General features: G+C 45.6%; 1 protein-coding gene across 7 annotated transcripts in view; it reads right to left on the bottom strand.

The window, feature by feature from the left end:
• The window catches only part of IL21R (interleukin 21 receptor), an 18,239-nt gene extending 4,905 nt beyond the window's left edge, over positions 1–13,334 (bottom strand). Inside the window, exons 1-7 of one of the 7 annotated variants that reach the window (XM_048321026.1) lie at positions 13,230–13,334; positions 12,962–13,052; positions 11,406–11,501; positions 6,163–6,237; positions 2,941–3,046; positions 2,113–2,309; positions 327–478 (exon numbers count right to left, since the gene is read on the bottom strand). In XM_048321026.1, the coding sequence (XP_048176983.1) occupies positions 327–478; positions 2,113–2,309; positions 2,941–3,046; positions 6,163–6,217 (510 nt within the window). In that variant the 5' untranslated portion in view covers positions 6,218–6,237; positions 11,406–11,501; positions 12,962–13,052; positions 13,230–13,334. Of the gene's footprint in view, positions 1–326; positions 479–2,112; positions 2,310–2,940; positions 3,047–4,474; positions 5,621–6,162; positions 6,238–10,482; positions 11,367–11,405; positions 11,502–12,961; positions 13,097–13,229 lie in introns of those variants that run through there. The other 6 variants (XM_048321025.1, XM_048321027.1, XM_048321024.1 and 3 more) reach the window with 6 other exon arrangements.
• Positions 13,335–15,834: the final 2,500 nt, after the last annotated feature.

The raw sequence follows: 15,834 nt of genomic DNA on the forward strand, positions 1-15,834 counted from the left end.
AGTAGCCTCTTCTGCTTTCATGTTGTTTCTGCAAGGCCGTGCTCTGACTGGCCAGCAGCTGCATGCAATCCTGGGGGAGCCTTCCATGCAGGACAGCATGAGAATCAAATGAATCATCAGCCTTTCTCACAGGATCTAATACTTCTCACACAGCTTCTGTTTCTCAATTACTTTTTGGGTTTGCCTGTTTTCAGTCCTGTCAAGCAGAGAGACATTTTTTCTAAACCATGAAAACTCTTGTTCCACACCAGTGCTACTGTCCTGGTTGTGCTGGCTTCCTCTTTTCTGGTACATCCTACTTGATGGTAAACTGACATCTCACTTACCTCCCAGGTGTCAGTTCTTCTTTTGTAACGCAGCTGATATTCCAGCTCCTCATTCAAAAAGTAGTAGGAAGAGTTCTGGTAGATGGTTTCCCAAGAAATATTGTAACCCTCTGAGAACAAAGCGGTCAGGTTGAATGGAGGCTGTGGTTTGACTGGAAGACAGGATGGTGTTACCTTTCATAAGATTACTACAGTTAAGACATGGCCCAGCATGGTATTAGCAATGCAGAGTGCGTAGGGAACAAAGCTGCCCTGGCAGTGGTGGGCCTTCCTACACCAGAGAACGTCCACAGCCTTCCTGCCTTCAGCCACGCACAGAACCTCACATGTGAGCCACATAATGAAGTCAGGACCATGTTTCTCTGAATATATCTTCTGCTTGTCTCTGAACCTCCTCATTGCCTAAGGGGCAGGAAAGATAGTATAGTGCTAATAAACTCCTGGGAGATGTAAAATGTAGAGCACCTTGTTCTTCTCATGACATAAAAGAACTCTGTGTAGTCATCATCACTCGCAAAATTGGGGAAATACCCCTCAATGTAACAGAGTCATGAGGAAAAGCTGAGGCTAGGGGACACTGCATAAACCCACTGCAATCCCCTGTCCCAAGTGTCCAAAAAGCAAGCTTTTGTATCCCTGCAGGGAGTGTTTGTGTGTTGAAAAGCAGTCATGCAAAACTCCAGCAGTCTGCACAGCCCACCACTGAGCTATGATGCCTTTGGATGAGGACATCTAGGAGATATGCATGACTACCCAATCTCTAGTCTGTCAGTGGGAGCAAGGAGGCTTCCTGAAATGTTATGGCATTTGTCAAAAAGATGACACTTCTCAAGTAAAGTTTAATTTCAGAAGAAGCCAAATAGAAAAATCCTATGTCTGCGTGGTACCCATCTGCCTGGCTAACCACTCCTTTTCTTCATAGTTTGCTACACAACCCAGAACATACCAACATTTTGCCAAGGCATTTACATGACTGCATTCAGTCTTCGTGTCATGCAGGAGAAATGATTAGGAATTGCCCCAGAAAGGGGAACTGCCACATCCAGTACATCTGGGACACCTTGTGCCACCCAAAATAATGTCATGTTGGTTCAGGTGTCCACTGCAAAAGCCTTTTGGGAGCCTCCAGCACCTTGGATATTACAAGGGAGCTGGAGAAAGACTTTTGACAAGGGCATGTAGTGACAGGACAAGGGGAAATGGCTTCACACTGACAGAGGACAGGGTTAGATGGGATATCAGGGAGAAATTCTTGGCTGTGAGGGTGGCAAGGAACTAGCACAGGTTGCCCAGAGAAACTGTGGCTGCCCCCTCTCTGGAAGTGTCCAAGGCCAGGTTGAATGGGGTTTGGAGCAACTTGGTCTAGTGGAAGGTGGCCCTGCCCATGGTAGGGGGTTGGAGCTTAATGATCTTTAAGGTCCCTTTCAACCCAAACCATTCTAAGGATTCTGTGATTTGTGGCATTTGTAATGAAGCAATTCCTCCTGTCCTTTAGAATCCAGCCAAGAACAAACTCTTGCATAGTCTAGGTATGAGACTGGTCTGAGGCAGATATTTATCACCTACTGCTTCATGGGGAAAAGGAATTTCCCTGTGAAAAGCATGGACCAAGCCAGCTCTAAGCCAGCTTCAAGCATAATAGCAACAATAAGAGCACAGTGCTTTATGTAAATGAGTGTACAGCAAACAGAGCCCCACACTGCTTGCTGCAACTCTCACTCCTTGTCCAGACTATCCTAGCACATCGTCAGACAGTATTTATCAAATTCATAATTTTTGTACTTACTGTTGTCTGACAAATAAAAGTCTTTGGAAAGCACATGCTGCCTATCAGCTATCTCTGTAACATCCACCTGGACTTTGGTATCTGCCAGGAGTTCAGTCATGTCCACAGTGCACATGTACTGTGTGTGACTGGTGTTCCTTGACAATTGCAGGAGACTGCAGGCAGCCACAGTATTTTCTGGATCTTCCTCAGGAACCCTAAAAAAGCCAAAACAAACAAGTCCACATGTATCACATGCTGTAGTTGGATTAATTTGTTGCTGAACCACCAGGCACAGGAAATGATTAAAACAAAAAATCAACATGTTCAAATAAAAAATTATCTTTGAACTTCAACAGATTTCTTTTTTCCCTTCTACTTGCTCAGCTTAGCATCTTTGAGAGAAATAGGAAAGTGTTTCTGGAAAGGAAAGGTGCTCCTCAAGGCTACACAGGCCAAGACTGCATCCACTTCCTTGCAGTGACAGAACAGCAGCCGTAGAGGACTGGACAATCTGCGTGAGCCCTGCCAATGCATGCAGATAAAAGCTCACTTTTAACAGCAGCAAAGGGCAAGGTATTCCCGTGGCAGCAGAGAAGGCAATGCTAAGGAAACTGGGGTCAGCATAGCAGTCAGCAGCAAGAAGCACAGTTGGCAGAGACAGGAACCAGGGGTCCTTTTCTAGAGAAGAAGTCAGTTCATAACTGGAGTGCAAAATACTGAGTAAAAAACCAGCATGGTAGCAAGAATAGGATTTCTACCTAACAAAGATGACAGAAGGTCACCACTGTGCTATGGCCATGTAGAGGCTCCTGCTAACTGGACTCTGCTCATCCTACCAAGACATACCATGTTGCAGTGAGATTGTATGAACCGAAACCCAACTCATTTCGTAGGATACAGGACAGGGTCTGTACGTAGTCCACAAAACAAGTGAGGTTTTCACAACACATAGCTATAGGTTTGGAAAGAGAAAACACAATATCAACTTCCATGATAAAGCAAGCAGAACTTTGTATCAATATATGCACCCCTCAGGGTTCCCACTAAATCTGAAGGGAACAGACCAGTCTCTGACAACCCTCCTCCCTCCCACTGAAAGTCTCCAGTTGTGGGGCAGATGTGTTTCAGCTCTGTAGGGTGACAAGTCACTGATGGCAAGATAAGTGTCAAACAAAAACCAATTAAAAACGCTGTGGCAGCCAAAATCAGGAAATGCCCAAATTGTGACTGAATTTTCAGACTTATCCCTGTCCCCTCTCGTACAATCTCTACAGCAGTCACATATTTCTGCAAGAGTCTTAGCTTATAGAACACATAGAAGAGGTATGATAACCCAATAAGAAATAGTAGCATATTCAAACATTTTAACGATACCACTTTCTAAATTGAGTACTGTTCTTTGCTAGTCTAGTTTTCATTGTACATCTATATAGCACTTTGCACATTTTTTAAAAAGTGCTATTTTAGTAATTTTTTCTTTGCCATTCTCTTTTCCGTTTTCTAAAGCTTGATATCTGCAGCATCAATACTTTTTATGTCCAGCTCCAGAGGCTTGAAGTATGTTTTCCATGGAATTTGGGAATAAAAAATATTGCAAATTTTTAGTTACTTTAATTTCTATTAAACATTCTGATAAGCACAATTTATTAATTACAGACTTCTCAAGAGACCTTGAGAGGCAATTGTAGAACTTACACTGGTCATTAGGTAAATCAAGTAATTTTTTGAAAGTGGTCACAAAGCAGAATTTATATTCTTGCATTTGTTCTGCAGGAGCTCTGCTCACAGAGCAGTATCCAGAATGTGTTGTATAAAAGTACCATTGTCCTGTGCATAACACACTTATCTCCCTGGATTTCAAGGCAGGTAAGATAGTAGCCCAGTGAGAAATACCTGCATTGATGAGTCCCCTCCTGACAGCTCCCTGGGCTGACAAGAACCACCACCATTACACTAGGAATGGCTGAATGAGGAAAAGCCTGCAGGAGACGTAGCATGCCATGCTGGTTCAAACCATGCCTACTGCAGTGACCATTCATTTCTGACACGTACAGTAGCACCCCTTTTCAATGGGAATAAAATTGTCATCATCTAGGAAAAGACTCAAGATTGTTACATCCATGCTTAAATCAAGCATGGGTTCTCGCCTACCATAACGGCTGCTCCCAGCCTCCTAGGAACACACTACTTTGCAGCCATCAGGCACCCAAACCCTTTGATGCTAACCATGCTGCAAGCTCACTTCCCTTTGTCGTTCTGCTGCTTTCTTGGTCAGAGAAGCTGCACTCCCTTTGTCCTCCTTCCCTGTTGCAAAATGCTTTGCATCCAGAGTGCTGTTTGCTGATGCGATATGTCCAACAATCCCAATGCCCAGTCTTACAGCTGAAGCTGTATGCAGAGAACCACCATGGAATGCAGACAGTGTGTGCAATGACGGACCAGAAATCTGTTGCACGCTCCAGATCAAATGGCTGTCCGCACAAACAAGATGTCTGCATTTACAGTCACAATGCACAGGAGGTGTGTCCAGCAGAGGGTGCAGCCTCCTTCTAGCCTGGGGTAAGTTCAAAGGAAAACAAAGTCCCACTTTTCCTGGCTGAAGTCACCCATCACCACATTTACTTCCTAGTCCTCACATATCAGAGCACACACTACTCTCCCTACAGGAGCTCTGGGCAGCACTCAGACTTGCATAAAAGATCCTCCTTACTCCAAAGAGTTAGGATGGTGGCAGAAGAAATTTGGGGATGTTTGCAACAGACTGGTCCCAAGGTTGTACATATGATTTTTTTTAAACCTTCATTTTGACTTTTTAATTTTGCACCAACTTCAGAATTCTGTTCTAAATTTTTCATTAAGTTTTCACTCTTTATTTTGAACCCTCAATACTCTTCTGAGGGTCCTGGACCAAGCACTGTTTAGTTCAGAATCCTGAGCAACATACATTTTCTCCTTTAGCCTAACTTTATTCTCCTAGAAAAACAGGGTTAGAAATCTTTTGCATTCCTTTAGAGAGGGCAGCAAGTACTAATAAGCTATTAAGCAGTTGCAATTAGTGTTCTTCTATGCTATTATGTTAATTAGTCAAACAGACTACTCCTAGGTAGCTGGGAAGTTGCAAGTGCATGTTTGGGCAAGAACCTGTTAACAAAATTAAGAGGACAGCTTTTTACTGGGAAAGGACTAATTAAGTGTCCTAAACACAGTTAGTTAGATCTAAGATAAAATGTCTGTCCTTGGCAGCTTCAGAAACAAAACTCAAATACTTCTACCAGTAAGATCTAGATTGATCCAAACTGAAATTAGTACATGGTAATTCCCTGGCTTGCATCACACAAAATTCAGACCAGACATCACAGTGGTCCCTTATGACAGGAAGATATAATTCTGAATGCATTTTTTCTCCTAATTTAGGTCTGGAGCAGGTCCCATGCTCTGCCTACAAGCAGCATGTAAGATACGAAAAACTTGCATAGCTCCCTGCAGACATGGTTGTCATTGCCTTTTTCTGTCCAGCTGATCTGTTCAGAAAGTCAGCTCTGAGTCAGCTGGAGTTCGCAGTGTGGGTAGGAAACAGCAAAAAAAAAAAAAAAAGGGGGTGGGGGGTGATGTGACTGTATGCACAGTCCAGTCCTAAGCAAAGGGCTTCAGACTAGGAGAGGTTCACTCCACTGGCCCTGGCTGACCAGCCAACAGCAACCCTGGGGATATCCTGGTCTTGGCCACCAGAACATTTTCTACAGCAAAGGGTATTTTTGATGGGGGAAATCCTACTCTAATGTCACTAGGAGACATATCAATGCAGGGCAGGCACTACCTCTGCAAGCTCTCTGCTGGTGCTGCTTCCCAGAGCAGTATACAGCCTGGCTGAACTCCGCCCAGCTGTGCACCTTCCTGTGCCTGTCCACCACTCATTAGCCCATGGAACTCTCTCCCCTGGGACCTTATCTTGTGGTTGCTGTCCTGTGGCAACCTTGTGCCATGCACATCTGATCAGAACCGGCATATGTGGTCACTAAGATAAATCCTGTGGGTGTACAACCTCAAAAGAAATATCTGAGGACTTACTGTACTGGAATAAAAGGCAGAAGAAAATATTGTAGAGCCACTGTTTGTTCCTCATGGTGGTTCTCACTGGATGTCCTGGGGAAGAAAAAAAAAAACAAAACAAAACAACAACCACAAACAAGATTCCCACAATCAATTTAAAGCTCTGCTCAGACACCTACTTTATTAAAGTTGAGGTGGAATTAATCTTGCTTTCATTTAAATGTCTGAAAGTAAAGTGCCTTATTTAGACAATTAATTTCAGCTCTCCTGTGTGTATCTACTCCATGGGCTAAGGGGGGTATGACCAACAGTCTGCCAACTTGCCATAAGCAAGGTCAGTGAAATCTTCACTCCTTGCCAGCACGTGCACAGAGAAAGCAGCAAAGGGACTGCAGCTCAGGCTATCAAGGCAACAAGAAAGACTCCTGGGTTAGGTGCTAACCCATTTTTACTTCATTAGTATCTTGCAGCTAGGAACGGCTTGCCACTAGAAGTGACATTACTGCAGATTAAACGGCTGTGCAGTGATTTAGCCAAATGGAGTCTGAATATCATTGCGGGTCTCTGTGAGCAAAGCTAGTGAGAGCTCATTGATTTGGCCTACCCATAGTTAAATAAGCATGAAATATCTAATTAAGGGACTCCAGGAAGACAGACCAGAAGAAAAAAAGAAAAAAACCCAGCCTCCCATGTAGCATCTAAGAGAACAATGTACAGCACTGACTGCAGGGAGAGGCTGCCCTGATGGTTTAGTGAAGAGAACCTATAAGAAAGGCTTCAGAGAAGATGACAGCAGGATGTTTAAAACAGAGGAAATGGCATCACATACAAATGACTGTTCAACCCACGGCCCCTGCTCCAAGACAAACCCCTCAAGTCATATAATACATTAAGGCTGTGTTTTCACAGCATTAAAATATTTATAGAAACACATGTATGTGCACAGAAAGACTTAAAGTAAGCTTCCTGCAGAGTATTGGCTGTTGATATCTGGTACAGACTTCAACACTGTTTCTCAAGCTATTCTTAAATGGGACAAGACTTTGAAGAAGCAACCTGTATTATCTTGGGGACATAGTTTCATTGAAAGCAAGTTTCAAGGATGCACAGACATCAGGAAGGGCCCACATGCCATGCACATAGTCTGATCTACGCTTTTAATTTAAAAAACCATCACTCCTCATCCTGTTACTACAGACTGCTAAGAAGTCCGTCCTTATCTTTCTTACTGGTTCCCTTTAAATACTGAAAGGTTGCAGTTAGGTGTCCTCAAAGCCTGTTCTTCTTCAGGCTTAACAAGCCCAACTCTCTCAGCCTGTCATACATAGCAGAGGTGCTCCAGCCCTTGAAGCATCTCTGTGGCCTCCTCTGGATTCACTACAGCAGCTGCACATGCTTGTCACATTGCAGGGTCCCAGACCTGAAGGCAGAACTCCAGGTGGGCTCTCAAGAGAGCAGAGTAGAGGGGGAGAATTCCCCCAGCTGCCCACACTGCTGGGGAAGAACCCGAGGACACAGGCGTTTCTGGGCTACCAGCACACATGGCCAGCTTATGGCCAGCTTTTTATCCACCACTGCCCCCAGGTCCTTGTCAGCAGGGCTGGTCTCAATTTGTTTGTTCCTCAGCCTGTATTGATTTGGGGGTTGCAGGTGTTCAGGTCCTGGGGTGCCTGTGCTGCACCCACCCCATACCCAGGCAATCACTCAGCAGAGAGAAGCCCATGAGGCCTCCAAGACTTGGGGAACATTTGTGATGTTTAAAAATTTCCCAGGTTTACTCAAATAGTGAAAGCAAAATAAATTTAGCAGCCCTGCAGAAAGCCCCTGCAGCCTCATGTGAGCTCACAGATGTGCTCTCAGGGTGTCAGTGCCCAGGTGAGACCAGCAAGGCTCGCTCCGGAGGTGCCACAGACACTCGGTGTCACACCCTGTGGTGGGAGCAACGGTGCAGCTGCTGCCCCTTCTTTCCTGCCAAACAAACCCTGCCCATGAAGCACTGTCCCAGCTCAGCAAGGAGCCCCAGGCACCCTGCCATCCACCCTCACCTGTTGCCGGTGGCAGGGCAAACTCTCTACCTCCATACTCCAAGCCCTTCTTTCTGCATCACACATTGCCTTGAGTAAACACCTTTTCTTGACCCCTCTGGTCCCAGCTCTCCAAGTTTTCTCTGTGTAGTAACTCTTGTCATTACCAGTACTTCTGGTGGTGCAGTCCCTGGTCACTCAGATAGAGGCCACTGTCTAACCCCACCTTGTGATCTCACCCATCTTCCACTGCTCTTCTCCAAATCCTCATTCCTTTGAGGAAGGCCTGCTCTTATCCTGCCTTCTGAAACCTGCTCACTCGACTTCCTGCTACGACTGGGTGCACCATGAGCCCATCTCAGCATCACTTTGTATTGTGACTGTCACAGTCCACACTCTTGGCCACCATGGAAAGCAAAGAAAGGCAACTTGCTGCCTCTTCTTCAGGAAGGAAGGAAGGAAAGAAGGAAGGGAGGGACGGAGGGAGAGAGGAAGGAAGGATAGAAGGGCTGGGCCCCCAGAAAGGTCTGCAGACCCACCACTTATTTCAGAATCCAATTGGCAGGGCCTCTGATGCTTCGTATCCATGATATTGCAGTAGCTCCCTGCTTCTATGCTCATTCCTGCCTAAATGAACAGATCAATGCAAGGAAAGTCTTTGCTGCTTTTACTTATTGGACTATGGTTTCTTTCAAGGGCCTCCCCTACTTTCCTTCCTCTGCTCAGAGAATGGTACCATCAACCCAAAGGGATGGGAGGGACTGAAAAGAAAAAGTCAAAGCAAGAAGCCCAAGTAGCTCATTGGGAAGATGTCTTACAGAGTTACCAGAGGCTGCCATTACACAATGGGGAGAGGTTAGCATACAGCCTTGTAATCCAAAAGGAAGATTCCTGAAGAAGAGCACAGTAGCAAAAAATAAGAAAACCAGTAGGATCTGCTAAAATAGGTGAAACAAAGAGACAATACTTCCTCAGTTGGGACGCCACTGTCCCATCTCTTACCCTTGCCAGTGCCCACAGATTAGTCCAACATTTATCTCCGTCTCTTTCCCTACCTCAGTGTGGTAGGAAAGGGCTGAGACCTCTAAGACCACCATAGACACTTTCAGTGCTGCTGAAACTGACCTCCTGGCTGTGCTCCAGATTGTTATGACAAGACATGGACAGACAAGACATGTGCAGGAGAGCTGGGAAAGTTGCAGCTCTGCAGCAGCATCTTTGTGGTCTTTGATGCCAAAGACCTCATGACTTCAATGGAGATGTATAGCAGCCCTAATTCTGAAGCATGCTCCAGTTAGGCCCCCTGCAAGCTTCAATCCCAGTCTGTGATCGAGACCCCCACCTTTCCTACATCCCTCCATTTGTTACACCCTATTTGCTTCCATCTGTCAGCATGTGATTGTTCACCTGGAGGAAAAACTGGCATGGGGCAATGAGCAGAGGCAGGAACTTATTCCCAGTCTGGCATTAGAAAAGTCCTTTCTACCACCTCATTTCATTTTCTCTGTCTGTGAAATGGGGACTCTGAATCAGCTTCATGCATCCTTGCAACACAGACACTTAATTCTTATAAAATGTCAAGTATTGTACAGTTGCCAAGTACCACTGCTGCAAACTCTGTACTATCCTTATGAGACCACAGCAATAAAGCTGATTAGCCATTCATAATATGCACATGTAAATGATGGTACCAATCTTTAATACACCAGAGAATAGGAAATAGGACCAATACAGACACAGACATTTATGAAGACTATTTTTGTTAAGGATCTGGAAATATGATGCTATAAGCTGCCAAACATGTATTCAGTTTAAGCTCACAATTTGAAGTGTTTCCAGGAAATGTATGTACTTAAAAAACTTCCACAAAAAAAACTCCCAAAACAACAACAAAAAACCACCAACCAAAAAAAACAACCCCAAACCCAACAAAACAAAAACCCTAAACAAAACTAATTAAAAACTCATTTTAAGTAAAAAAAGAAAGGAGAAAAAAAAATTTCCATGCATGAGAAAATGGATTTTGTTACACCCAAGCAAAAAAAGAAAGGAAGACACAAGACACAGTCCACCAGTTATATGCCCAGACAAGCTTTCTTCTTGAAAAAAAATCATTATTGATGCACACTGCCATCTAATCACAAAGCTGGAGCAACAGGGAGACAAAGGGGTGCTCTGACTGTCCAGAGGCCAACAGCAATGACATCTGGGGCACAAGGGCCACATCAGCTATAAGAAAGATTTACAGTGAAGTTGCAATATCAAGCAGGAACAAACTGGCAGCAGGGAAAATTGGTGGAAACAAGGACATTACCTGCCCTGTTCTGTGCATTTCAGCCCTCCAACACTTCCATGACCGGCCTGGCTAAATCATTACTGCAACTGCAGACCCCACCTGGGGAGCTGGGGAGCAGGTGGGTCTCCTCAGCACTGAGTAAGAACAAAGCCTACTTGTGCACAACCAAGGGCCGTGGTGTATTGGAATACACAGCGATAAATGGAGATTGACGTCACCACTGTATCAGTATTACTGTGCCGACAGAAGGATGTGGTGAGAGGAGGTGATGAATTCAGGTCCAAACACCCACACAACATTTATTACTGTACTGCTCTGCTCTCTTACATGAGAAAAGGGTGGGAGAGCTGATAAAAACTCACAAGCCTCATATCTAAAAGGTCAGAGTGGGGCTGGTGGACTTAGACTTGTGCAGTGAGGAGGCACCAGTGTCAAGGTATTAATGGGCTAAGCCAAACTGCATGGTACAGCATGTGCCACATTGGAGACAGTCAAGCACCACTGCATTCAGCTTCCATCCATCCCCCAAACGGTCCCAGCATCAAGGCAACAGCACCAATCCTCAGACCACAGGCAGGTAGGTTGTCTGGCTCCTACACAGGTGAGGGACTCATGCCTGTCATATCTCATGCCTGTAACTTATGTCTGGGCCAGGTCTCTTTAGATTTCAAGGTTGACACTGAGGGAGGGTTCGTCAACTCACCTAATCCTACCTTTAAAGGGGCTGCAAGGAGCCCATGCACACTCGCTGTATCCTTGGACAAGAGGGAAACAAGCAGCACTGTGGAGGGATTTGGCACACACAGCACAGTGTGGAGGTAGGAGGGTAAAGAACAAGGAGCTGTAATAACCCAAGAAGGCTGCAGCAGTGAAGCTGGCACAAAGCAGCACGGCACAGGATGAGAAAGCTCCATGTTCAGCCCTCCATGCCTCTGACTCACCATGTGAAAAAGAGATGTTTTGGAATGTTCAGGCCAGCGCAGGTGGCTCCTGATCATGCTTGCCAGGTAGTTGCTGGTAACTGAGCTGGTTGTACACTGTTAGAACATGCATGGAGACAGTCACACGACTTAGTCCAGAAGCTACTCCTCATGGTGTTTGGAGTAGCCTCTGTGAAAGACCAGCTCTCCCTTCCACATGCACTGTGGATCACTTACAAGGCAGAATGTCAGGCCCAAGCTTTTAGAAAAGACTTGTCTCAGCTGATGGGTGGAGACCTGTGGGTTGTGGAGATTGTCACCACTCTTGGGTGCAGTGTGGGACAGTACAGGGTCAACGAGGCTGAGCAGCTAAGTTAGACATTTCCCAGGCTCTTAGTAATATTCTTCTGTTATGAGGATAGCACACCAGGACAGTGGTGTAGCTTTTGCCCCCTGATTACACAGGACTCTCCAAGGTGTGCCAATACTGTTATTTGTGCAGACAAAAGAGGGAAAAGGCAGCATATGCACTCAGTCCAAAGAGCAATAGTCTGGCAGGCACAAGCCACACTACTTTTAAACCATGCAATAATATGCATTTGATATTACAGAGATAATTTTTAAAACAAGAACACTGGTAGCACTGTAAGACCAATGGCTTTATAAATTTAAACATATTCCACCAAAAGGCCTGTTTTCCTCAAATGTAACTCATAAAAAGTGTAATTTCAGCCTAGCCTGCAGCAGCAATATTCACCAAGAAGCAGGCATGAAGGGCACACAAGGGAAAGTCTGGTAGATTCTCCTATTCATGACCCAAAACCATTTTGCTATCACTGGAATAAGCGCAATATCTGTATGTGTTTATCAGCATGAATACACATTGAAGAAACAACAATCAGAGCTGACATTTCCTTTCTCTAGGAGATAAAACTAGTCACACTTGGAGTTATCAGGTTCATGATTTGGAGAAAAGCAAGAAAAACTCCACAGAAACAGTACTACCTCTGTACTTTCTTCCTGTCATAACAGAATTAAACCAATATCCCCAGCAGCATCAAAGATACAGACCTGGCATAACTTTAGAGTCAAAGGCACCATTACTGGCTGGTGACATTTAGGAGGAAGATAATCAAACATTACGATAAGGAAAAAATGGCAGGAGAACAGCTGAGACATTAGTAACAGTGATCTGCTGGAAGGGAAACCAATAGAAGAAACCACCTCAAAGCTCAGGAAACAGGTTAAAATATGAATGAGCCAGGCAGAAAGCGGAGGTGTTAGTCAGCAAAGCAGCAGGTTGAAAAACACCGAAGCTCCACAGGTGGTGGCTGTGAGCTGACACAGGATGCTGCAGGGGAGGGAGGAGTGCACTGTTTTCAGTCTGGGGAATGCTAGTGTCACCTGCAGAGACCCCAGTATCTTGCCTCCATTCTGCCTTTGCCAGTTATCTGTAGCCACCAACACTGAGCTCAGCCTCTTGTTTTCCCCAATATCCATCAAGTCTGAACTCATACTGCATGAATGCCATAGTAAGAGGACATCACTTTGGCTCCTACCAGAGGAAAAGGGCTTACCTTCACAGAGCTGTGACTATGTATGTCTTGCTCGCATGGAGGAGATTGCACAGAGGCTCGTATCTTCTCTTAGGAAATCACCAGACACATGCTGGTAAAGAGAAACAGGAATGACTGTGCTAGTGAACTCACCCTGACCATCTGGAACAGAAACCTACAGCTCTGCTCAGGCTCAAACCCAACATCCTCAGCTGCACCATGCAAAGCATGCCCAGAAGCATCTCTGCACAAGGTCAGCAAGACTGTTACACATTCCCACAGTGCTCACCTGAGTTGACAGAGCAGGCAGAACTCCCTACTCCTTTAATGCAGGTTGCCCCTTAGAGGCAACATCTATCACCTTGTCCCCAGATCTCTGCAAGTGGGGATGTACCAAGACCAGAACTCTGCTGCTGGCACACAGCTATTTATGGCAAGAGCCTCATCTGCATCTCATGGAGCTTTGTTTTACCACAGCTGTCAAAAATCAGCATGTCCCACCTATCCTGCCTGGCTGCAGCTCTTCCACACCCGAGGCTGGGTGGAGCAATGGAGTGTGTTTTCCAGCACCTGTCTGTCATAGGGTGAAAAACACACCAGCTGTCTGCAACCTCTGGCTGTGGCAGCATGTGCCAAGCAAAGCAAAGCAAAGGGCTCACACAGCAAGCTGCAGGAGGGTGGTCAGCTGCATCTGTAAACCACAGAACATATAGTCCTAACACATTTAGTGACTTCTCCTGTCACTGGCAGCAATGTACTGTGTCTTCAGGAGAAAAGGCAGGAAGGGAGTGGCTTCTCAGAAAAGCCACCCTTGTAGCCCCACTCCACTATAAAATCTTGGTATGCAAACCCAATATAGAAGCACAGTTGGAGGTTTTTAAGTTGTAAGAACAGCAAAGGAAGCTTGACCAAAATTGGGAAGAATTCCTAGTGCTTCTGAACAAGAATGTCTGTTGCAGGGGCCCAGCAAAGCTCAGAATGAGTCCATGAAATAAGCAGCACATGCCAAACTGTGTATCCTAGTTCCTGCTGTAGTGGAGGAAACACGGCATTTCATGGCTTTGTTGCCCCCTCCCCTCCCATGGTGTGGAGGAGTATGCTATGAGTTTCTGAAGCACCTCAGCCAGGCAGCAGAGGGGGAAGACCACCCAGCAGTGAACTGCCCTGCACAATCTTCAAGCCCAGAGCCTGCCAGACATGCACACTGGTCAGCACTTGCAGCACAGTACAAGCCAGTTCCTCCAGACTCAGCTGGCTACTTACCACAGGCACTGGCTCCATGGCCTGCCATGGCCAATGCACACCTAGTTCTCATAGAAACTCTCTAGGGCATCAAGACAAGAACTGGGGACTGGTTACAAGTCTGACCCAGATGTGGAAATTCTACCCCCAGAACGCAGTCCAGTGCTTTTTCACCTCATTATAATTCTTGTTGCTGTGTGGGTGGCTCATGGCAAGTGAAACCAGCAGTAGCTGAGCTGGGGAGAAGCAGTCAACCTCAAACTCTTCAGCTTATAGCAAATTTCCCCATTTCTAAGAGCTGGGGAAACAACACCAAGTAGGAAAATCCCAGTGCTACGTATTAGTCACCAGCTTGGTAGCCTTCAATCAGAGGACAAACACCATACTGTTATGAATGCCCTGCTCTTTACAATTGGGTAGAGACAGGATGAAGGAAATGGCTGAACCATCACTAAACTGGGACAGGAGCTCCTTAGGACGCCTGCCACACTCCATGGACTGGGGCAGGTTTGGCACAATAATCCCTCTAACAAAGACAGGCTGTGGCTTACAGGTTGTACTGTAACAACTCTTGCCACAACAATTGCTTCTCTGCATTCAGAATATAGAATCTTAGGTCTCATGCACAGATGGTCAGTTTTATAGAGAGCATTCTGCCTAAGAGCAAAAAAATAAGAAAACAGCTGCTCCTCCTCTCATGCAGCTAAATGTGCCACAGTAGCCAGTTTCCCATTCTGTTCAATGAAGGCTGCTGCCAGTTTTTCTTTTTCATCTTGCAGTCTTACTGAAGAGGCAGTATGGACATTTCAATGTTATAGAAAGCCACAGAAGGGGCAGGTTGGAAGCAGGACAGCAAAACAGAAAAACAGAGCAAAGCACCTTTGGCCAGAGTTCAGCAGAGATGTAAAGTTCCTCTCAACAAGCTTGTCAGCAGCAGTGAAAACACTCAGGATTTAGCAATCCAGCTGTGCTGCTGACAGCTATTGTTAGGCACTCTGGGAAAACAGGCCGGGGTATGGCAATTCATTAAGCTTATCTTTGGTTGTGTTAATGGGGTATCTGGAAGTGCCCTCTTCCTCACTTCTGTGTTCTTCTTCTGCTTTGGAGCAATCTGCTTAGAGAGACAACAGTCCTGCAGCTGAAAACCAGACCAATTCAGAGTCCCTGCTCTTTTTACCAGAAAGTTCCTGCTGAGGTGTTGCTTGGCTTCTGACTTTGTGACTGTGGTGCAGTAGGAGAGGTCTTGAGGGCTGTGGCCGTGACTGCAAGGTCTCAGTCACAGAAGCGTGGTGAAAAAACCTAAAATTCCAGATAATGCGAGATCATGATACATCATCACGTGGGAGCCTGGGGCAGACCTTGTACTCAGCAATCTGCAGAGGTGGGAAATGATCTGTGCGTTTGTGTGCACGCATGGGCACACATGCCTGGGCATTGGACAGGCAGAGTCCTCCCAACAATTAATTAAAATTAGCTATTTTTTGTAAGAGCAACTGCATACAAAATAACACACTTTGGAAGCACTTCTGTCAAGGCTAGAACACAAACTGCATGAATCATGCTCCCCAAGAGGTTTTCTACAGAAAAGACATGTTTAGGAAAAAACAAACTGTTCCCTCAGCCTCTCTTCATTAAGGAGTTTTGTCACATAA

The sequence above is a fragment of the Corvus hawaiiensis genome, chromosome 16, assembly GCF_020740725.1.
Source record: "Corvus hawaiiensis isolate bCorHaw1 chromosome 16, bCorHaw1.pri.cur, whole genome shotgun sequence".
In the NCBI taxonomy this organism is placed as follows: Eukaryota; Metazoa; Chordata; class Aves; order Passeriformes; family Corvidae; genus Corvus; species Corvus hawaiiensis.